The sequence below is a fragment of the Dipodomys merriami genome, unplaced genomic scaffold, assembly GCF_024711535.1.
Source record: "Dipodomys merriami isolate MVZ:Mamm:240054 unplaced genomic scaffold, mDipMer1.0.p SCAF_44, whole genome shotgun sequence".
Lineage (NCBI taxonomy): Eukaryota > Metazoa > Chordata > Mammalia > Rodentia > Heteromyidae > Dipodomys > Dipodomys merriami.
Genome location: NW_027206002.1, coordinates 3,537,037 through 3,561,063, shown reverse-complemented (window position 1 = coordinate 3,561,063; position 24,027 = coordinate 3,537,037). Strand labels below are relative to the sequence as shown.

Genomic DNA, 24,027 nt, shown 5'->3' with positions numbered 1-24,027 from the left:
TCCTAACCTTGGTGAGTACATTTTCCTCCTTGTTTTTTTAAATACACTGCACCTGCTGTATCTCATTCAAATTAATTTATATATTGCTCAGGGGAGTTTGTTGGGTTTTTTTTTAAGTTACATTCTGTCCATCTAGCACTAATTGCATATTTTAGCAAGGTGACCGACTCCTTGTCCTCTAACCCTGGTCTCTGTTTACATCTTGGCACTATTGATTTTGAGGGCAGCATACTTTGTAATAGCCAGGAAGCAAGGGATCCTTCTACACTGAGGTTTCAGTGGTTAACACTTAAACCTGGATCAAAGTCAGATTAGGGGTACAGACCAGGATGGAACATATGCATTCCAGCTCTGGGCACTCTGTGTCATAGGTAAGACAAGCCAAGGGCCCTTTCTGGAGCTATGGCTGATAGGTAGCCAAAACTGGAAATAATCAGAACATCACTTTGGTGTTCTTGAAGATGACATGTTCTAAATCCTCCACTTGTCAAGTACATCAAAAAATGTTAAAGCATTTTTTGCTTTATCAGGTTGCTTTAAAAATGACCACTTAAGGAAGCTATGAAAATGGACACATTTCTCTTCTTCTAAATTTGGAACAAGCTTGTCTGAAACAAAGACTACTCAGGCAAAGAAAATCTATAGACAAAGATGATGGGTGCAATCTCTGAGCCCATTTCATCTTATACTTGGTGTTGCTTCAACAAAGTGATGGGGCATTAGGATGTTTTATTCTTCAACATTCTCCTCCCCCCAAAAAAGAACCATTGGATCAAATTAATGTACTAATTATTTACTAATACACAGATTGACCTTCCCTTCCACAATTGCTCTGACTGGCCTGGACAGCTCTGCTCCTGAACAAGAACCAAGCAGTGAGATTGTGCTCCTCTTCAAGCCATTTCTATGCCTCACACTGCCTCATTACCCCCAAATTCTGTTTATGGGGAAACCAGTCCCCAAGGATGCCTCCCACCCAATGAACCATGCCCTACCAATTCAGGCATCTCTTGTATCTGGGCCAAATCTGTCTCATGTTTGACCAGTCAAATTCATCAGAGTTCCAAAGCTGCTTTACAAGATTCACCATATACAGAGATCTTCGGGGATGCCAGCTTTCAGCATGTACTCTCAGATACCAGCTGCCCTCCTGTGAGAAGCCCCAGCCCCATGGAGTAACTCAACGGAGCCCAGAATCAGTAGCCATTACCAACTGCCAGCCACCATTGACATCCAGCCCAGCAGAGTAGAAATCAATTAGACAATAGGAACTGTTCAGCCAAGCCCCCAAATGGGCCTATGACAGATAACGTTAAATAATTTTGTAGTGGGATTTTAAACTCAGACCTAACTTCTCTACGACTACTATATTTGGGGGAAGGAAGTGTTATAGAATCTTCCCGCTTGGAGTAGTTGGGAGAATTTAGAAGAGTGGAGGGAACAGGTCATTAGAGGCTGTCCCAGATTTCTGCCCCTTACAGGTCTGAAACTGACTCTTCACTCCCAGAACACAAGAGCTAAAGAGAATTTTGGCTCTGCTTATGCTCTATAACCAACAGCACCATTTCTAATTTTTTTTAACTTCCCTGGAGAAGAAGAAAAAAAGCATTTTGTTTTATAAAGTGGCTATATCAGCCCTTGAGCTTGTGTTCCTTATAAACGTGACAAATCCAGATGTTAACTTCTGAAAAGCTCAACAGTTCTGACTTGTAAGACAACTTTTAAGTTTGCTAATGTTATAATTCATATTTTAGACATGCTGAAGTGGATGAGAATGTTGGAGGCTACAGGCTCTCTCTCTTTTTGTGGATGATTAAAACAGACTCAGAGCCCAGGTTTTTGCCTATAGCTGTCAAGAGTGTGAGGAGGGGCAACACTGTTGGGTGGGGTAAAGGGGTGGGTAGGGTGAGTGGCGTGGCTCGCTTTACTTCCTGGGAGGATGGCCTGACCTCCTCAGCATTCCTGCAGCTCCCACTGTAACCTTGAAAGCTCAGGAGGCAGGCACAGCTTGGGAGCCTCAGATACCTTCTAATAACATCCTAAATTAAATTGCAAAAGCAGTTGTTCTCCAAATAACCTTTCACTTTGCCATTTAATATAAGAAAGGCAATCTCTTTCTGAGGGGAAAAAAGAAAGGGAAATGCCATGTGTCCTGTGATTTGAAGTAATGTTAGATCTGAGTGAGATGTCAGCACAGGTAATCAGGAAGGAAAGTCACATGCAGAATCCCTGCAGTTCACTGTGATTCTCTCCTCGGGTGAGTGACAGGGACCAGAAAATACAGAAATGGCCCTGAAGTCTTGTCAGCAAACAAGTACACAGTCTGTTTTCAGGGATTACAGAAATAAATGTTCAGGACAGTGAGGTAGCTATAAGTACCTGTGCACATTTCTTTTCTTCCTAGTATAACCAGTTTGCATGAACACATAAACACAGTCTCAAAAAACAAAGAAAAAAAAAAGATTCTAGATTCATCTGAAGCCTGGACTTTAAGCCAGCCCAGACAGATAAATCTTCAAGATTCTTTATCTCTAAGTCATCAAAGTGAAGCTGTGGCTCAAGTGATAAGAGCACCAGCCTTGAGCAGAAAAGCCAAACAAGTGTATGAGGCCCTGAGTTCAAGCCCCAGTACTGATAGATATATGTATAAAAGACAACAAGCAAAACTCTAAAGAAGTGTTTTACCAAAGCTAGCCTGATATACCCAAAGTTGGCCTGGATGGGGAGATGCGTGATGAATCTAACTTCAGAGAACTGTCTTCTTTCTCTCCAGACCGATCTCTGTGATAGTCACAGGTATCACACATGTCTCTATGGTCTCAATTATGAGTCCTCTGATGGTTAGTGAGAGAGGAGCTCTGACTGAACGCCTTCCCACACTCGCCGCACTTGTAAGGCTTTTCTCCCGTGTGAATCCTCGTGTGGGTCATGAGGGAGGAACTCTGCCTGAAAGCTTTCCCACACACCTGGCAGCTGAACGGTTTCTCTCCGGTATGGATGCGCTGGTGCTGGACGAGGGCTGAGCTTTGCTTGAATCCCTTTTCACAGTCGTTGCATTTATAGGGTTTCTCGCCGCTGTGGGTTTTGCGGTGGCTGTTCACCGCGGAGTGGGAGCTGAAAGCTTTCCCGCAGTCCTTACAGTGATACGGCTTCTCCCCCGTGTGAATCCTGTGGTGGATATTGAGCCTGGAGACCCAGGAGAAGGCCTTTCCACACTGGTCGCATTTGTAGGGCTTCTCCCCCGTGTGGATTCTCTGATGTTGGATGAGCGCTGAGCTCTGGCTGAAGGCTTTCCCACAGTCTTTGCATGCGTACGGCTTCTCGCCAGTGTGAATTCGCCGATGGATAATGAGGGCCGAGTGGTAGCTGAACACCTTGCCGCACTCACCGCAGTGGAAGGGCTTCTCTCCTGTGTGGATCCGATGGTGTCGGCTGAGCCGGGACACGGAGGTGAAGGCCTTCCCGCACTGGCTGCACTCGTACGGTCTCTCCCCGGTGTGAATCCGGTGATGCTGGATGAGCGATGAGCACTGGCCGAAGGCTCTCCCACACTCGTGACACTGGTAGGGCCTCTCTCCGGTGTGGATCCGCCGGTGGTTGTGGAGGGAGGAGCTGCCCCGGAACGCCTTGCCACACTCCTTGCAGCGGTAGGGCCTCTCCCCGGTGTGCATCCTCCGGTGCCCGATGAGCGACGTGGTGAAGCTGAAGGCCTTCCCGCACTCGCGGCAGATGTACGGCTTCTCGCCAGTGTGCACCCGCAGGTGCTGCGTGAGAGACGAGCTCTGGCTGAAAGCCTTCCTGCACTCCTTGCACGAGTACAGCTTCTCTCCGCTGTGGGTCCGTTGGTGTTTGCTCAGAGAAGAGCTGTGCACGAAGATTTTCCCACACAGGTCACATTTATAACGCCTGCGCACTGCGTCCACTCCCGCGTGTTCCAACAGAATGGAGTAGCGCCGGGAACCCGGTTTTCTTCCTCTGGGCATGATTCTAGGTTTTCTAATCAATGATGACTGGGGACCAAAAGGTTTCCCAAGTTCTGTATCTCTAAAGCTCCTCGCTTTCACGGGGTCTTTTTTGCTAAAAATGGGGTTCTCTTTGTCTCGCTGCATCCCTGACTTATCCCCGTTCGTGCAGGTTTTTCCCAACCTGAAGTCAGAAGAACTGTCGGCCATGAGTTTGTCCAAGCCTTTCTGATTCTCTTCTTTGGAAATGGTGGTTTCAAACAAACTCTCCCATCCTAAAACAAATAAAATAGACCGTGACATCAACAGACCTAAAGACAGCGAACAAAAAGCCAGCCTTGAAATCTTAGGAAAGGAAGGGAACAGGAAGAGGGGAAAGAAGCAGGAAGCTGGGGGTGGGGAAAGCTCAAGGCAACCGATGGGCAGGTAAACTGAGGACTCAGAAGGACGCTCCTGCAGGACGAGGGGCTGGGCTTGGTGGAGCAACGAAGCCCAGGCCATCAGCATTAAGTCATCTCTGAGGACAAGCTTATCTTCCAGATGAGCCACCAAGCACTCATAATTGCCAAGGGAGGATTGCAGAAGGGTTCAAATAAGACGTGAAAGGGTTGCTGCTCTTGGAAACAGACTCATCAGAGTGCCATACAATAAGCCATGAAGAAGACCTGCTCAGAACTGACTCGGTGCCCACCTGCTCCATGCAAAAGGTCAAGGCTCCAGGAGTTACCAGAACAGATAAAGGAACAAGCCAAAGGCCAAAGCTTATATGGACAAAGGTTATATGTAACCAAACCAGCCAAGAAGAGCTAGGGGCTGATGGGAACACAAGACAATATGAGTTAGGGGTGGGTAACTATGCCGGTGTTTTAAATGGGGTGGTGGAAAACAATGCAGTCAAAAGATTAAATCTACATAGGAACAAGGCACAGGAGAAATGCTGATATAAAGACATTGCAGGGTGACATTGCCCCAAAAGAAATGTACTCTTTACCTGACTTATGTCACTGTAACCCCTCTGTACATCACCTTTCTAATAACAATTCTAAAAATTTTAAATAAGCTGGGCACCGGTGGCTCACGCCTATAATCCTAGCTACTGAGGAGGCTGAGATCTGAGGATCATGGTTCAAAGCCAGCCCAGGCAGGAAAGTCCGTAAGACTCTTATCTCCAGTCAACCACCAGAAAACCAGAAGTGGCGCTGTGGCTCAAGGGTTAGGTCCTGCGCCCTGAGCTGAAGAGCTCAGGGACAGTGCCCAGGCCCAGAGTTCAAGCCCCAGGACCAGAAAATAAATAAATAAATAAAGACAATTGCAGTGAGAAAGAACAGTTCAGACAGGGCAGGAAGCGGCTGTCCGTGGTCTAGTGTGGCTTTAGTTAGCGCATCGATGCAGTAGAAGTGGGTGCAGGTGCACAGCGATGCTCATTTCCACCTGGCCCCCTGTGGTCGGTACACATTCTGCACTCCAGACCCAAGTGCACTCCAGGCCGGCAGGGTCCCCATCCCTCTGAACCTGCCTGGAAAGTGCGCAGAACTGTGGAGAGCGCATGTGCACTTCCCCCTGGCCTGAGTGTCCCATGTGGCCTCCCCAGGCCCATAGCCCAGGCTCCCTGCCACACACCTAGACATGCGCCTTGAGGCGCCCCATTTCCCACTGTATGGGGGTCTTTGGCTCACTCTAACTGGGAGATGACCTTTGGCTTAGAAAACAGAATCCCTGTGGTGAACAAGAAGACGTGAGCAGCCATGGCAGAGGTCCAGCCTCGAGTCCCTGGTGCTGGGGCAGTGCAGGGGACAGTGCAGAGGAGGAGGGGGTTTGTCAGAGGGGCTTAAAATTGGGCTCCTCAGGGACACCAGGAGGTAGGGGGTCTCAAGATGAAAGTTGGGGTCCTGGCTGTGTACCCCCCTCTCATTGCAGGAGGGCACAGAACTCTGGGCAAGGAAGCCCTTCCTCAAATGGACCACACCCAGATCTCTGGTTACCCTCCCCCCAAAATGTCCCCCTGGCCAGTCCACCTGCTCCCAAGCAGATCTGCCATAGAGGAGGGCTGCTCACCCAGTGAGACCAGGTGGCTGTGGGTCTCCAGCATCACCTCCCGGTACAAGCGTCTCTGGGCAGCATCCAGGTGCGACCACTCGTCCTGGCTGAAGAGCACGGCCACGTCCCAGAAGGTCACCAACTCCTGAAACAGCACCCAGTCGCCCCATGGGACCCCTGAGAACCAGCCCCAGCACCAACCAGGGCTGTGGGGATTTCAGGGTCAGGTGAGTGTTTCTAGACTGGGAATCCTCTGCTGACATGTATGTATCATGTGTCCCCTGTGAGTGCCACCATGTCCCCAGAAAGCACACAGCAGCCAAACAGGAAGTACACAAAACAAAACCTGGGACAGCACCCAGGGCTCTATAGCAGGTTAGGTTAAGTGCTCTACCTATTGAGCCATGCCCCCAGCTCCTTTGTATTTTGCTTTAGAGACAGGGTCTCACTAATTTTGCATAGACTCACTTCAAACTACATCCTAGTCTCCCAGTTTTCCTGTCCTAACTGGGATTACAGGCATGTACCACCACACTCAATCCAGAAACCTGGAAATATGTAATCCCCTGGTCCAGACTTGCTTTACTGGTGACATACAAATCAGGTTTTAGAAAGAGACTCCTTCTACTTCGGGAGGTCCTAATTCTGTCATCACCTTGAGCTATCTCTGAGCCCCAGGAAAGAAGAACTGACATTCACAATAAGAAACACTGAGTATGACCAGGTATGACTTTGTCAGGAGACAGCTGCAGAAAGGTTTCCCCTCTCTACCCCAGGGCTTTGTTTCTCTTTCTCTGCAACCTCACTGAATTGCAATCACCACTCTGAACCAGTGGGCACTTATTTAGAATAAATATCTCTATACTTATATAGAGATATATAATTATAAATTATTATGTATAACAGCTTGGAGTCATTTGACAAGCTAGATTCTTATATATAGTTATATATCTGTGACAGACATACATTATACATTATATACATTACGTATGTATAGAGAAACTTCTCATCTGGATGTGCTGTAAAGGAAGCTGCCTTCACTCACCTGAGCCTGGGTGGGTAGCAACCTCCTGGCCATTTCTCTCTTCGTTTCCTGATCTCAGAGAACACACTGAGTATAGAGAAAAGAAGCAGTGAGTGAGGTATGGTTATCCAGCCCTCACCTTACCATCACTAATCCCAAGCAGGGTTATACAACCCTCCCTCAGGATAACTGCATAGTCAAGGCAATATTAAACCAGAGGGGGCCTGGGCACCACCACCAAAGCCACATATGGACAATCTAGTCCAGTCACTTGGCCCTCTACAATTCAGCCAATGACTGTTTGTAAAGATGAGGCAAACTAAAGGGATAAAACCCACGTGATGGCCCAATACTGGTGGCTCACATCTGTAATCCTAGCTACTCAGGAGACTGAGATTTGGAGATCTTTGAAGCCAACCAGGAGACTGTTAACTCCAAATAACTCATCAAGAGCCCAAAGCAGAAGCGTGGCTCAAGTGGTAGAGTGCCAGTACAGGCACAAAAGTTTTCAGAAATCATCCAATGTTCACTAACCAATAAAAAGTACAGCCGTACACATGGCTGACACACAGCTCATGGGTGTTAATTAAAGTGGAAAGGTGTAACTAACTACACATCTGCCCTTGCATACTGGTGGAGGTAAAAACAGCATTGGAGGCTGGAAGCATGGTTCAAGTGGTAGAATGCCTACCTAGCAAGATCAAGGCTTTGAGTTCAAACTTCAGCAGCACACATACCCACCAAAAAAAAAAAAAGCATTTGAAGAATGGATATATTTCTCAGAAACAGCTGATAAAACTCAGCCCTATCCACTCTTCCTCTTGAAACTTTTGCTTCTTGCATCAAAAAGAAAAGCCGCTTAAATGTGGCATGAAGCCCACTTGAGAAGCTGAAGTAGAACCACATCAGTGGGTAGAAATCAATTTCAAATACAGAGCAAAGGCTCAGAGGCAGAGTACAAGCTACAGGAGGCACACCTCCCAATAATACAAAAATTAAACACTTACCAGCACAACTATGTTTAGTGCAGCATTATTTACCATAGCTAAGATAGGGAACCAATCCAGATGCCCCTCAGTAGATGGATGGATCAAGAAAATGTGGTATATAGACACAATGGAATTCTATGCCTCCATCAGAAAGAATAACATTGTCCCATTTGTTAGGAAATGGAAGGACTTGGAAAAAATTATATTAAGTGAAGTAAGCCAGGCCCAAAGAAACATAGGCCCCATGGTTTCCCTTATTTGCAATAACTAGTATATGTCTGAGATAAGCAGAAACGGTCAGATAAGTTGATGTTAGGTGAAATGAACCCCAAGATAAGGACTCAAATATTTTTTCTTTCTTGCTATTGTTTCTAACATTTATAAAATGGTTTCTTTGTTGCTTTGTATGTCCCTCCTTACAGTATTACCCCTGTTTTCACTGTATTTGATGTTGGTATAATTTGTGGAGGGGAAGGGAAAAAAACAAATCGTTTAAATAGGGTACAGGTGGACCCATTGCAACAATGAGATGTACAAGACGTTATGTTGAAAAACGAACTTTACAACATTGGCGCGGAAGTGGGGAGGGGGGGAGATGGGAAGGGATGGGAAGGGGAAACAAAGGAGGAGGCAACAATGCTTGATAAGAAATGCCCTCATTACCTTGCTCATGTAATTGTAACCCCTCTGTACGGTATTTTCACAATTAAAAAAAAATTTAAAAAAAATTAACCACTCAGAGAAAGGGGAGGTCACAGCCAGCGGACACAGTTTCGGAGAAAGAAAGAAAGAAAAAAAACAATAAGCAGTTACCTAACACTAGGATTCAGTGCAGTAAAATAGTGTCCAAAAAAAGTGTTCTCCCCCCCACCCAAAAAAAAAATCATAATCAGTAAACAAAGTTACAATTCCAGAGGGGGGACGGCTAAACTCACCAATGCAAAGTGTTGGAAACCTCCCCAGGACTCATGAGCCCCTAAACAGGGCACGGGTGAGGACACCTGTAGTCTCTTCTCTGGGTCTATTTGTCCCCCAGGGTTTCGCAGCAGCATCTTCCCGGCCACGCCCTGTCGCAGACCACGCCCCTCGTCTAACCACGCCCCCTTCCGTCCCTGCTTACCTGTCGAGGCCGCGCCGCGCCCCGAGCCCCGCGCTTCGCGAGGGCCCGCGCCGCGGTCAACCCCCGGTCCCGCACCCCGGAGCCACCCGCACCGTCGCCGCCCTCGCCTTGGCCAACAGTCTGTACTTTCACCGCGCACGCGGGCACTCCACGCTGTGCCCCTTTACCAGCAGCAAACAGAACGCACAGTGCAGGGACCCGCTGCACCGCCAAGCCTCCCCGAACAACTGCGCATGCTCCTCAGGGAGTCTGCAGGCTTCTCTGCGCGCACAGCAGCACTGGCGCCCTTGGACTACATTTCCCAGTTGGCATAGCGACACTACTCTACGGTGTCCAAGAAGGGAACGCGTTCAGGCTGGTGTCAGACAGCTGAAACTCTTCAGATACCCAGTACTTTCGTGTACTTTATTCATAATTATAATGGCAATAATATTAAAGAGGGTAAGATGAGTATGTATTTAAGAATATGGAAAACTAGCTACTCATTGCTTATTCTGAACTACTAGAATCTACTTACCAACTTTTTATATAAAAATTGTTTTGCAGCTGGGAATGTTGCCTAGTGGTAGAGTGCTTGCCTAGCATGCGTGAAGCCCTGGGTTCCATTCCTCAGCACCACATTCACAGAAAAAAACCAGAAGTGGTGCTGTGGCTCAAGTTGTAGAGTGCTAGCCTTGAGCTGAAGAGCTGAGGGACAGAGCCCAGGCCCAGAGTTCAGGCCCCACAACCGAACCCCCCCCCCAAAAAAAATTTTTTTTAAAAAAGAAGTAGCTTGTGGTGAGGCCAGATAATGAGCTACCTGGTTCATAACCATATGTTCGGTGGGGGACAAAAAGGGGGTGTTTGCCAATCAAAATACTCCTGAGGGCTCAAGGGAGATCTATAGTCAAGGCCTCTGTAAACCTTGTAGTTTATAGACAGATGTGAATCCAAAGGGCACTAGAAGGTAGAAAATACAGGTTTGACTAATGTATGTTAGGTAAATCATATGAAGAAGAAATCTAGGGTTATGATGCTAAAATAAAAAGACAAACATTATTTCACAGTAAACTTATTTGGATGAAATAGGCCACTTTACATTGAGTAAATAAAATTGCATATATTAGTTATTGTGGAACTATAAATCAAAACCACATTGAGATATAGAACACTTTGCACTAATTAGAATGACTATTATAATATTTTTTAAAAACACCCCACAGCAGAGCAACACTGTCTAAAAAATAATGTACTCATTACCTGACTTATGTAACTGTAAGCCTTCTGTACCACATCACCTTTATATTGACAATATAACACAGCGTTGATGAGGATACAGGACAAGCAAACCTCTAGGTGCAGGTAAGTCCACTCTAATCCTAATTACTCAGGAGGCTAAGATCTAAGGATCAAGGTTTGAAGCCAGACCCTGCAGCGAAGTCCATGACTCTTATCTCCAACTAAACACCAAAAAGATGGAAGTGAGCTGGGTGCTGGTGCTCACAACTATAATCCTAGCTGCTCAGGAGGCTAAGATCTGAGGCTCGCATTTGAAGCTAGCCCAGAAAAGTCCCTGTGAGACTCTTATCCCCAATTACCCACTCAAAAACTGGAAGTAGTGCTGTGGCTCAAAGTGGTAGAGCACTAGCCTTGACAAAAGAGCTCAGGGACAGTGCGTAGGGCCCAAGTTCAAGCCCTATGAACAACAACAACAACAAAGATGGAAGTGGAGGGGTAGCACAGGTGGTATTATGCCAACTTTGTGCAAAAAAGGGACATTGCCTAAGCCCTGAGTTTTAGCTCCAGTACTAGAATACTGATTTTTTTTAAAGAATGAAATTCTCTCACAATGCTTTTTTCAATTATATCCCTGTCATTAAGCAATACGTGACCATTTATGAGAAACTGACATTGCAAATCATAAAGAAAAAGCAAGTTACCATGAATAATTCTGGAGAAATGCCTTTATCCAAGGGATAATTTCAGTTTTTATCTTGATCTGGTTTTTGAAGGAAATACATACTTTATGAGACTCATTACTGATTACAATGTTTTCTGTGGGCTTTTAGTAGATAATTTCATCAAACTAAAAAAAAAATCCCTAGATTGCTAAACTTTTCAAATCATGAATGAACATTAGATGTTATCAAAAAATTTTTCTGCATCCATTTGGATAATCATATTTTTCCCTTTAATCTGTTAATGCAGTGAATTACACTAATAGATTTTTCTAAGTCATTAATCTGCTCAAGTTCATTTCTGGGGCAAACCAGACATGCTTGTGACATTTTTATGCATGTCGGTTTGTCAACTTGGGCTAGGGTTTCTGTATCTTTGCTTTTGGGGCAAGTCAGTAAATTTTCTTTCTTGTTCTATGTTTTAAACCTCATAAGGTTTCTAGATACCTTTTTCCTAGCACAGTAATATTTTGCTCTCAAAGTAAATGGATTTGAATGCAGGAGAACTAGAAGGTAGCAGAAGGGATTGAAGAAATAGAATTGTGGGACATCTTTAGCTCTTAAGTCTCAGCTTGATATGACTGCTTTCTCTAGAAACACCGTGTTCCTTGTTCTTATGTTTTTTGTTAAGCTGGGGATTGAACCCAGGACATCATGCTTGCTAGCCAAAGGTAGCTGTACTACTGAGCTACATTTCTGGCCCTGCTATTATTTCTTATTAAGATTTTGGTTTTCATTAGTGTTCTGGTTCCATATCTGCTTGACTTGAATTATCGGTTACAAGGTCAGTCTCTTCTATACTCAGAGTTATTTTCCATTTGTATCTTTATACAACAGAAGAGTTTTCAGGAATATGTATTCTGTTGTCCAACACAAACACCTGTCATCACCCTTTGATGTGTTTTGTGCCATTTGTCTTTCCCTGGGGTCTCCAGTTGTCATCTTCTGTTCCTGATAAACATCTTATAGCTTCCTCTTCATTCAGCTCTCTACCCCATACCACCCATGATGCAAGCCTTGTATATAACCAACTGGCAGTAGAGGGTTATTGCCTCTTCTGATATGTGGAGTGTGTGTGTGTGTGTGTGTGTGTGTGTGTGTGTGTCTGTCTGTCTGTCTGTCTGTCTGTCTGTCTGTCTGTGTCTGTGTGTCTGTGTTATGCCAGTACTTGGGCTTGAACTCAGGATCTAAGCACCATCCCTTAGATTTTCCATTCAAAGCTGTTGCTCTATAACTTGAGCCACAGCTCTACTTCTAGATTTTTTTTTACTAGTTCATTGGAGGTAGGAGTCTCGCAGACTTTTCTGCTCAGGCTGGCTTCAGACCATGATTCTTAGATCTCAGCCTCCTGAGTAGCTAAGATTATAAGCATCAGGCTAGGCTCTACCTTATAAAGACCCTACCACCTCTCACATGCTCATTGGGTACCATACTTCCAACACTTGAGGCTGGGGGTATGGGGCGGAAACTCAAACAATATCCAATCCAAATCAGTGTAACGAATTATAACAATAATTCAAACAATGTAGATTTCTGTTCTTTATATTCTAGAAACCAGAAGTCTCAAATTAGTTTCCTTAGGCCTAGGTGAAGTTGTTAGCAAGACGGTATTCCTGGGGAAGCTCAAGGAAGAATCCTTTTCCTTGTCTCCCTGGGGGTATTAGAGCTGACTTCCTTGGCAGGGGGCTTCTTTGTTCATTTCCAAGCCTCTTCTGACCTCTCTCTGCTCGCATCTTTTATTTATAAGGATCTTTCTGGTGGCGTGGAGCCCACCTGGATAATACAGGATCATCTCTCCCATACCCAAATCCTTAATCATGTTTACAAAGTTCCCTTTGCCAGAGAAGAGGACCCTTACAGGTCCTGTGGATTAGGACATGGACAGATGTGACAGCCACCAAGCTCCTGGGACACGGCCCTTTAAGAAACCATCTCTAGTGCCTGTCCTACATGGATTTCTCTCGTGAGTCTGAGTGGATGGCCTTTCCCACACTAATTTCTCTAACTTCAAATAGAACTGTGTTGTCATTCATCTCTTTCTGATAAGCAAACAAGGTAACAAACCATGAAACAGTGTCTCTCAACTAAAGACACTCAGATATTTAATGAGGGGTTCTTTACATCTGTCTTTCATACTTGAAGCCTCTGTGCTCTCTGGAAAGGCAGATCAAAATATTAAATGTATCAATGAGTCTGTAGCTAAGCATCACACCTGTAATCCTAATTACTTAGGAGACTGAGGTATGGAGATGGGAGTTTGAAGCCAACCCAGAGAGGAAAGCCTGTGAGATTCTTATCTCTAATTAACCTCCAAAATGATGGAAATGGAGCTGTGGCTCAACTGGTTGAGCTCCAGCCTTGCATGCAAAAAAAGCGCAAGGACATTGCTGAGGCCCTGAGTTCAAGCCCCAGTACTGGCATCGAAACCAAACCAAACCACAAAGTATGTAGTTTTCATTAAAGCAGTTTTGTTTCAAAATAGTGGAGATCTTTCCATGAAGATAGCCAGGAGCCTAAATGTTTGTCTGTCTATCATCTGCAAGCCAGTACCAATCTCAAACAATAAAACTCATGCCAACTGATCTAACAAAAATGACCAGGCTTCACACTGCATGTTCCTGCATTTGACAGCTGTTACTTCAGACTGATTTGATCAAATCACTTCCAGTTCTACCTTTTGCAAATAGCCCTGTCCACTCATATAATGTCACCCACGGGCAAAATGGCAGCATGCGTTATTTCGGAATAGACCTGCATTTTAATACATAAATCAATCTGCCTCTGGTGGATCTGTTGTCCCATTTCTAAGCGTATTGGGCTAATGTGAACGATTACGACTTTGAAATCTGTTGCCAGGTGAATGCTGTAGCATTGCAGTGCTATGGTGCTTTGTCCTTGGCAGCTGTGAAGATGAGCTGTGTACCCTCTGCCTCCTCCCCAGGGCCTCCATAACCCTTGTTCTCAATTACTGTTGTGTCAAAGCACTAGACAGAATTCACTGTCTTTGCAGGGTGATGGTATAGATGAATTAAAAAATTCCTATAGTAAAGTTCTAATTCCATAGGACATCAGGATGTGGCCCTAAGTTGCAGGGATGGGGGAAAACAACAGAAGGGGTGACCTGAAGAAGCACTTTACTCACACACTGACAAATTGAACGGAAACCTCTTTGTAGCAAAGGCAGATGAGGACGCTGCGCTCTCTGCAGCAGCATCTGGCTCAGGCCTGGTCCTGCTCAAGGGCCTCACCTTGCCCAGCCTGTAAAATGGTAGAAAGCAAGTTGTCTCTCCCAGCTCCTGGCTTCCACCGCAGAGGAGGTTGGCCAGCTGCTGGGACAGAGAACACTGAGGCCTCGAATGTAGTAGGAGCCATACGTTTCCTCCCGTTCCCTCTGCCAGCTATACCCAAATCCCCGCAGCCACCCTAATCTACCCTGTTTAATGGAGGCAAAAGCCAAGCCAGCTCAGCCCTACTTCCGTGATCTGGCTAAGCCATGGCTGAGAGCTCACCACCTGGCTCCAAGACACCCTATGCGCCTTCCACACCAAACAGCCTAATCTCAGCTTCAGACAGAGATGGTGCTAAGATACCTTTGGAGAAAGGCAAGTTCAGAGAGGCTCACACTTGGTGAATCAGCTCCAGGTTACTGCTTACACCCGAACTCAGAAAACTTTTAGGTTTTCATTTTAATGTTTATGGGAGTTAGAATTTGAATTCAGAGCCTTGAGCTTTCGTGCACTGTGCGTGTGTGTGTGTGTGTGTGTGTGTGTGTGTGTGTGTGTGTGTGTGTGTGTGTGTGTGTGTGTGTGTGTGTGTGTGTGCCAAATCTACGGCTTGGATTTTGGGTCTGGGCATTGTCTCTACCACTGGAGCCACAGGTCCACTTCCAGTTATTTTATGTGGGTTGTTAGTGATAAGTCTCATGGATTTTTCTGCCCAGGCTGGCTTTGAACCACAATCCTCAGATCTCAGCCTTCTGGACAGCTAGGACGATAAGCATGAGCCACCAATACCTGGCTTTTCTGTACACTTTTTAAGCTATTTATTTTTTTCATCCAGATAATCTTGCTTTTTTCCCAGGTTGGTTTTGGCCAACATTCTCTTACCTTAGCCTTCTAGGGTTACAGACATGAGCCACCAGGCTGAACATCAGGAATAAATGACCAGGGGACAACTCCTTAGAGGTTTCTCAGAAGCAAGTGTGGGAAATGCTGGGTAAGCCAGCCTTGTTTTCTCTCTCTAGCCAAAGGTGGCTTGGACTGGTGGTTTTCCACCATTCTGCGCAGAAATCGACGCTGGCCGGGGTCAGCGGTGTGACCTAGGGCATGGTAATTCCGTTCCTGAGGTTCTGATTGCCCGCTGCCAATGGGAGTTAGTGGGAAAAGTCACTTTGCTGCAGGTCTGTTGAACGTTGCTGATGTTAAGGGTCTGCTGGGGTGTGGTTTGTTCCTGCCCCTCCTGCCCTTCCTCCTGTCCTTCAGCTCCTCTTCCAGCCTCACTCACCATCTGCCGATTACCCAGCACGTATGGTTTGTGACTGGGTGCTGGCCGACCCTTAGCCAGACAGCTGAAGTCAAAAGAGGTTGTGGCCAAGAGAAAGGGAAAGGAAGGGGACAGACAGACAGACAGACACTGGGTGGGGGGGAGGGAGAGAGATCTCAAGAAGAGAGAGATCACACCAGAGACATAGAAACAGAGACTCAGAAACAAAAATAAGACAGAGACAGGCCAGAGATGGCACAGGGAGGCCGGCTGGGTGGGCCAGGGAGTCAGGGCGGGGAGGGAGGAGGCGGAGAGGGAGAGCGCGTGCATTCCTCCACCCTCCAAGCCCAGGAGGTGGTCTGCCCTCTCCCAGCTCTCTCCAGAATCCTTAAATCCTCTCTGGCTCGGAGCCCTGGCATCTGTCACAGGCTTGTCCTGAGCGGCCCAGTCACAGGCGCCGGTGGACAGGACCGAGAGGCGCAGCGGTGGCTGGGGGCGCACTCTGGGAAGGACAGGACCAGGGGTGTCGGGCTGGGGGCAGGACAGCGATCGATCGGGGGTGGGAGTGGGGGCAGGAGGGCAGGGTAGGAGAGCGCGAGGTGACCTCCCAGGGAGGCCGGTTCAGCCAACTCTCCCTCCCCTCCCAGGACCGGAGCTGGGGTCGGGGTTTGGGGGTGAGGTGGAGGGTGGGCTGGCTGGTGCGATCGGGTGCTCGGAGCGTTCCTCCTCGGTGCCCCCCTCCCTTCCTCCCGCCCCTTCCCTGCGGATGGCGCGGCCCCGGGGCGCGGGGGACTCGCGGGCCGCGCTGCTGGCGCTGCTGGCGTGGCTGGCGCGGGCGGGCGTGGCGCGCGCGGCGGGCTCGGTGCGGCTGGCGGGCGGGCTGACGCTGGGCGGGCTGTTCCCGGTGCACGCGCGGGGCGCGGCGGGCGCGGCGTGCGGGCCGCTGAAGAAGGAGCAGGGCGTGCACCGGCTGGAGGCCATGCTGTACGCGCTGGACCGCGTGAACGCCGACCCGCGGCTGCTGCCGGGCGTGCGCCTGGGCGCGCGGCTGCTGGACACGTGCTCGCGGGACACGCACGCGCTGGAGCAGGCGCTGAGCTTCGTGCAGGCGCTGATCCGGGGACGCGGCGACGGCGACGAGGCCGGGCTGCGCTGTCCCGGGGGCGCCCCGCCGCTGCGCGCCGCGCCCCCCGAGCGCGTGGTGGCCGTGGTGGGCGCCTCCGCCAGCTCCGTGTCCATCATGGTGGCCAACGTGCTGCGCCTGTTCGCGGTGAGGGTCTCGGCCTTCCGTCTGGTGGGTGGGTTGGGTACCCGTCCCGGGGTTTGAACTCATGGACCTGGGCCGCGCGTCCCTGAGCTTTGCCCACTCAAGGCTGGTGCTCCACCACTTGAGCCACAGCACCACTATGGGGGGTTTATTTTGGGTGATGAGTCTCATGGGCTTTCTTCCCCCCTCCCCACACCCCGGGGGGCTGGCTTCGAACCATGATCCTCAGATCACAGCCTCCTGGATCGTTAGGGTGACAGATGTGAGCCATGGGGGAAGGGGGGGGTCCACCCCTAAGGATTGCTGGACAGCCTTCACCCGGCTCTGGGCAAGGCCTTTGTCCCTCCAGCTGTCTGTGAGAGCGGAGGCTGTGCTCTTAGCAGCCCTAGAGTTTGAGTTGTCTGGTGAGCAGCCTGTTTGGGCCACATCTGTGGCCTCTGGCATCTATCTGCTGATCTCCAAACCCCCCCCCCCAACCCCTGTTTGCACTGTGGATGTGGGGCACAGACACATCGTCCATGACACTGGGGACGTTGGGTTGCCATCCTGTGTGTCCCCACCCCTCCCGTGTCCCCAGCCCTGCCTGGTGCTCCCGTGTCTGTCTGCCTGTCTCTCCTCCCCACCCAGATTGATGAAGAAATCGCAGAGTGAAGTGCATTCAGGGGACCTCCTGGGGACTGGAGCTGAGGGGAGCAATCACTGGGAGCCCAGGACCCCTGTCTCTTCTCCGTGTCTCTCCTCCTTCTCTCTCCCTCCTTCTCTCTTTCCTCCTCTCCCCATCTTTTCCCGCAGCACGTCCACACTCCACCATCTTTTTCTTCCAAATCAAACAGCCCGAGGGTAGCCCCAGTCTCCCCGATCTGCCTTTGCTCTGTGCCTCCTGAGTACCTCTGGTTCAGACCACACCCTTCCCCCTTTACCAGCCTTGCCCAGCTCGGCATGCCCCGCACCAAGGGCTCAGCTCTAATCCCTGCTGCTCACAGCTCTAATGCACATGGATAAAAGCCAGTTTGAAAAGAGCCTGTCCCCTCTGATGCAGCCTCCACTCAGCGACCTCTCTTGGGTTCCCGTGTTGTTTGCTCACATCCTTGGGTGGGAATTGGGGAGCATACTTTCCTCAGAAGACACCTCTTTTTCCGAGGCATGCCACCACTTGGATTGGTAACAGGCTGAATTGGAGCCCTCGCTTCCCCTTGGCTTCCTTCTCCTTGTTTAAGACACAGCCTGCACAGCTGTACACGGCTCCAGCCCCTAAACCTTCCATACGCATCAGTGCATGCGTGGGACAGCACTCTGAGGCCCCTCCCCCTGGTCACCTCTGCATCACCCTCCTCTCTGGCCCCCAAGCCTCCCCTCACTGCCCCTCCCTCCTTTGGGTGACCGACTGTCCATTCCCAGCCTGGCTGTCCATCCTTCCTGCCTCCAGATACCCCAGATCAGCTACGCCTCCACGGCCCCAGAGCTCAGCGACTCCACGCGCTACGACTTCTTCTCCCGAGTGGTGCCACCCGACTCATACCAAGCCCAGGCCATGGTGGACATTGTGCGGGCACTGGGGTGGAATTACGTGTCCACGCTGGCCTCGGAGGGCAACTATGGCGAGAGCGGGGTGGAGGCCTTTGTGCAGATCTCCCGCGAGGCTGGTGAGCCGCAAGATGGGGGTTCCAGGCATCAAGGAGCCTGTAGGGGTGCGGCCAGGGGCTGAGGGGTTGCTGATGGTCTGCCAGCTGGGCAGGTGCCTTTGCTTTAGAGGACTCAGCCCCTGCCTGTGGTTCTCCAGACCCCATTAGCCAGGTCCCCGGATGATTAAATGGCTCTGTGGAGGTCAAGTGGGAGGGGGAGGTGAGGGTGGGCGGGATGACAGCTGACTTTAGCACCCCGACACCTAGGGGGCGTCTGTATTGCCCAGTCCATCAAGATTCCCAGAGAACCAAAGCCTGGAGAGTTTGACAAGGTTATCCGGAGGCTCATGGAGACGCCCAATGCCCGGGGCATCATCATCTTCGCCAATGAGGATGACATCAGGTGAGACAGATACCACGTTGGCCCCCCCCACCCCCCGGCTCCCTTCCATTTTCCTCTGCCCTCGCCGAGCCTCACACTCAGCACAGAAGGAATCAACAGGCCCAGAGGCAGCTCTTCCGGAGACATCTGGGGAAAGGGACGGCTTCTAAATGGCCTTGATTTTCACCCCAGGGAGTTCTCTACAAGTAGTCCATGTTCACTGGCCAGCTTGTAGGGAGAAGAGGTATATTTAGTTCATGGTCTTGGAGGTCAGAAGTCCTAACAGCACCATAAGAGTTCTGGGGAGGGCGGTGGGCTGCATCCTAGTTTAGCAGGTGTCATCCTGGCAGGTGTATGTGTCTGAGGGAGAGACCACAGGGTGAGTCAGGAAGCCAGAGATTGGGACTGGGCCAGGATCACTGAAAGGGAACAAAGCAAGGGTCCTGCAGAACTGCTTAGCCTTCCCTGGGGTGAGGACTAGGCCCCAGAGACCCAATAATGTTGCAATAGGCCCCGCCTCTTAAGGTCCCAACACCCCCCCCCCACCTTTGCCATACCATATCGCAACCATAGCGCCCTCTGGGGGCCAGTGTGAAGTTGGTCATAGTGGACAGACCATGGGCACAGGCCTGGGGTCAGAGGATTAGAGAAACCCCTTCCATTTCTCCTGACTGACAAAGATCTGGTGAGTGATGTGAATTGTGACCAATGGATAAAGAACAGGAATGGACCAAGGCTAAGCCAGAGAGGATCCTAGGTCTTCACTCACTCCAGTTCTGTTCCTACCAGGAGGGTCCTGGAGGCCACACGCCAGGCCAACCTGACAGGCCACTTCCTGTGGGTTGGCTCAGACAGCTGGGGATCCAAGATCTCACCCATCCTGAGCCTAGAGGACGCTGCCCTGGGGGCCATCACCATCCTGCCCAAAAGAGCATCCATTGATGGTGAGAGTCCGAAATCCCTGGTTGTCTTCCCCAGAGTGCCCGCTAGGGGGTGCTCACTCCCCACATCTGTATGTTGGATGCCACAAACCAGCAATCCCAGACTCTGATACTGTGGTTAGAATATTCTAACCAGGATGGAAGGGGCCAGGGTAAAAGGCTTTTGGAATAGTGAGCCCTGAGTTGTTGACGGGAAGCCAGTTCTACACTGGATCTCCCAGCTGGCTTTGAATTCAGGAGAGAACCTGGCCACAGGACCACACCTGGAAGTATGGTAGGCTCAGATGTCTGGCCCCCTCCTCCCTCTCAGGCTTTGACCAGTACTTCATGACACGCTCCCTGGAGAACAACCGCAGGAACATTTGGTTCGCTGAGTTCTGGGAAGAAAACTTCAACTGCAAACTAACCAGCTCGGGCGGCCAGTCAGATGACTCGGCCCGCAAATGCACAGGTGAGAGCTGTGGGGGGAGAAGGTGGGAAGCCTGGTTTGGGGTCTCTGGGAGCCAGGCACACTTCCTCCATACATCCTAGGACAGGCGAGGAACGCATCGGCCAGGACTCTGCCTACGAGCAAGAGGGAAAGGTCCAGTTTGTGATCGATGCTGTGTACGCCATTGCCCATGCGCTGCACAGCATGCACCAGGCCCTGTGCCCTGGCCACACAGGCCTGTGCCCTGCAATGGAGCCCACCGACGGGCGGACACTGCTGCAGTATATCCGAGCTGTGCGCTTCAATGGTGAGCGGAGTAAGGGAAGCCAGGACAACAACGGATAGATAGAATTGCAAAGCGGGCCCTGGAATGACTTCCAGAGACCTGAGTTCTGGTCCCTATGTCTCTGTGCGTGTGTGTGAGGGTGCGCGCATGCGCGCATAGGTCCTGGATCTTGAACTCAAGTCTTGGGCTCTGTCCCTGAGGCTTGTTGTTGCTCAAGCTTAGCACTCTTGAGCCATAGCTCCACTTGTGGCTTTTTGGTGGTTAATTGCAACATAGTCTCACCAATTTTCCTGCCTGGGCTGGCTTTGAACCGTGATCCTCAGATTTCAGCCTCCTGAGTAGCTAGGATGACAGAGGGTGAGCCTCTGGGCAATCCTAATAGGTGTGAGGTGTGATGCTGAGCCTCTTCTCCTGAGCTCCTTCATCTTCCTGTGTCCTGCGAGGCCCAGGAGGCCGGCAGCTAAGGATGACAGGCTCTCCCTGCAGGCAGTGCAGGAACTCCAGTGATGTTCAATGAGAACGGGGATGCTCCTGGACGTTACGACATCTTCCAGTACCAGGCGAACAATGGCAGCGCCAGCAGCGGCGGGTACCAGGCTGTGGGCCAGTGGGCAGAAGCGCTCAGACTCGATGTAAGTGGTTCAGACCCAGCCCTGGGTGCGGGTGGGGGAGGGGGGGCTGGAATCTGTCCCTGGCAGCATGATCACCGGCCCATGTTTCATCTGTTCCAGGTAGAAGCTTTACAGTGGTCAGGTGACCCCCGCGAGGTACCCCCATCTCAATGCAGCCTTCCCTGTGGGCCGGGGGAGCGGAAGAAGATGGTGAAGGGCGTGCCCTGTTGTTGGCACTGCGAGGCCTGTGATGGCTACCGCTTCCAGGTGGACGAGTTCACGTGTGAGGCCTGTCCCGGGGACATGAGGCCCACCCCCAACCACACAGGCTGTCGCCCCACGCCTGTGGTCCGCCTCACCTGGGCCTCTCCCTGGGCAGCGCCCCCCTTGCTCTTGGCCGTGCTGGGCATCATGGCCACCACCACGGTGGTCGCCACCTTTGTGCGGCACAACAACACCCCCATCGTCCGCGCCTCGGGCCGTGAGCTCAGCTACGTGCTGCTCACCGGCATCTTCCTGATCTACGCCATCACCTTCCTCATGGTGGCTGAGCCAGGGGCGGCCGTCTGTGCTGGCCGGAGACTCTTCCTGGGCCTGGGTACCACGCTCAGCTACTCTGCCCTGCTCACCAAGACCAACCGCATCTATCGCATCTTTGAGCAAGGCAAGCGCTCCGTCACCCCACCGCCCTTCATCAGCCCCACCTCCCAGCTCGTCATCACCTTCAGCCTCACCTCCCTGCAGGTGCGTCTCCCCAAGGGACAGGGCTGGCGTGGGGCAGGGCTGTGGCGTAGGATCTAGGCCTCAAGCTTAATCTATGGCTAGTTACTCACTCTGGGTTAGGGCCTTGTGTTAAAAATAAATAGAAGTTGGGTGCCGGTGGCTCACGCCTGTCATCCTAGCTACTCAGGAGGCTGAGATCTGAGGATCATGGTTCAAAGCCAGCCCAGACAGGAAAGTCCATGAGACTCTTATCTCCAATAAACCATTAGAAAACTGGAAGTGGCACTGTAGCTCAAGTGGTAGAGCACTAGCCTTGAGCTGAAGAGCTGAGGGACAGCGCCCAGACCCAGAATTCAAGCCCCACGACTGACAATAAAAATAAATAAATAAATAAATAAATAAATAAATAAATAAATAAATAAATAAATGCCACAGGAGATAGAGCCATGCTCTTGAGTAATGAAAGTAACTCACTTAGGACAATGGTCTCTTGGACTTTTCTCCCTGGGCTGGCTTTAAACCATGATCTTCAGAAATCAGCCCCCCTGAGTTAGTAGGAATACAGGCATGAGCCTTACCCTAGGACTCAGCTTCACCATGTCCTCTTAACAGATTATGAGGGATTCCATTCTGTAGTGGAAGAAACTAAGGCCAAGAAAGGCATGTGATAAGACCATCATTTCAGCCACTACACCTTGAAGGCATTCAATACATGGCACTAGCAATGGTTAGAACAAGGATGTCAAGTTGCCCCTCACCCACCACCCCTGCTATGGCCAACACATACCTCCATACAATGCAGCCCTTCTCTCCTAAACCCTAGGTGGAAGGCAAGGATAGCTTGTCCCCGGAGGAAGGCAGGTCCCTGACATGCCATTGATGCCTGCAGGTGGTGGGAGTGATAGCGTGGCTGGGAGCCCAGCCCCCACACAGTGTGATTGACTATGAGGAACAGCGGACGGTGGATCCGGAGCAGGCCAGGGGGGTCCTCAAGTGTGACATGTCAGATCTATCCCTCATCGGCTGCCTGGGCTACAGCCTCCTCCTCATGGTCACGTGCACTGTATATGCCATCAAGGCCCGTGGAGTGCCTGAGACCTTCAATGAGGCCAAGCCCATTGGCTTCACCATGTACACCACCTGCATCATCTGGCTGGCATTTGTGCCCATCTTCTTTGGCACTGCCCAATCAGCAGAGAAGGTAATCAAGAGCCCTGGTAGATTTCACACCATCTCCTTTCCCATTCAGCTCCAGTCTGTGTTATCAAGAAGGCAGGAAGGGAAAGAACAGATCTGAGGCCCTCCTTGTCTCTCCTCCACGGTCTAGATCTATATCCAAACCACCACACTGACGGTGTCCTTGAGCCTGAGTGCATCGGTGTCCCTAGGAATGCTCTACGTGCCCAAAACCTATGTCATCCTGTTCCATCCAGAGCAGAACGTGCAGAAGAGAAAGCGAAGCCTGAAAAAGACCTCCACCATGGCAGCCCAGCCCAAGGGTGAGGATGAAGAAGGCCCCAAGTAGCAGGGTGGCTGTGAGTGGGATGGCTTGTGCCCTGTCCACATTTCTTGTCTTCCCCTTTGATTTACTGTGGAAGCCGTAGAGAGTCTGGGTCCACAGTGACTAGCCAGAGGGAAGAGGTCCATGAAGACCACGCCCAGCATGGAAGCTGGTCGTCAGCAAGAGCTGATTCCACATTTGGCCTCTGTTTTCTGTGTGTGTTGGCCACATCTGTCCTCTCTGAAGATGGGACCTTGTACCTGATTGGTACAAATGGTTATGCCTCTAGAGAGGAACTAAATTTATCCCCTGAAATTCAAAGATCACGATGAAGTTGAGTAAGCGTGCATCTGAGAGGCCTACCTACCTGTTCATGACATCTTTACCTCTACTCCATGTGCTGAGACCCATGCAGGAGGGCTTTTGGATATTAATGTTATTCCTATGTTTTCTCACTACTGTGATTTTTGACGTTTCCTATAGCTTAGTCACATCTACTATGCTTTTGCTCTTTGGAAATTTCCCCTAAGTTATTATATACCTTGCCTTTGACTTTGCCCACTGAATTCTTGTTAAATAAATGTATCTCTTCCTAAAGTTTACTTTTGGTCTTCTCTTGGTTCTTTATCTATTTACCAGTCTGCAGGACTCCTTATAAAATGAGTGTGATGCACCATTACAGGTACATCTTCCCACCATCCTTTAACAGCCTC

General features: G+C 50.0%; 2 protein-coding genes across 2 annotated transcripts in view; one reads left to right on the top strand and one right to left on the bottom strand.

Annotated features, from left to right (window-relative positions):
• Nucleotides 1-24,027, bottom strand: part of LOC138808029 (zinc finger protein 208-like) — a 53,441-nt gene that overhangs the window by 15,161 nt on the left and 14,253 nt on the right. The window contains 10 exon segments of the mRNA XM_069993993.1: nucleotides 2,696-4,237; nucleotides 7,045-7,110; nucleotides 9,133-9,293; nucleotides 15,978-16,053; nucleotides 16,202-16,842; nucleotides 20,088-20,221; nucleotides 20,332-20,437; nucleotides 21,022-21,076; nucleotides 21,450-21,637; nucleotides 22,850-22,994. Coding sequence (XP_069850094.1) covers nucleotides 2,696-4,237; nucleotides 7,045-7,110; nucleotides 9,133-9,293; nucleotides 15,978-16,053; nucleotides 16,202-16,842; nucleotides 20,088-20,221; nucleotides 20,332-20,437; nucleotides 21,022-21,076; nucleotides 21,450-21,637; nucleotides 22,850-22,994 — 3,114 coding nt within the window.
• On the top strand, nucleotides 16,408-23,867 carry Grm6 (glutamate metabotropic receptor 6). Its single transcript, XM_069993805.1, has 10 exons — nucleotides 16,408-16,821; nucleotides 18,245-18,461; nucleotides 18,708-18,843; nucleotides 19,612-19,766; nucleotides 20,074-20,214; nucleotides 20,300-20,500; nucleotides 20,966-21,111; nucleotides 21,211-21,834; nucleotides 22,703-23,014; nucleotides 23,141-23,867. Exons 1-10 carry the CDS (start codon nucleotides 16,531-16,533, stop codon nucleotides 23,336-23,338), a joined length of 2,421 nt encoding a protein of 806 aa, XP_069849906.1. The 5' UTR covers nucleotides 16,408-16,530; the 3' UTR covers nucleotides 23,339-23,867.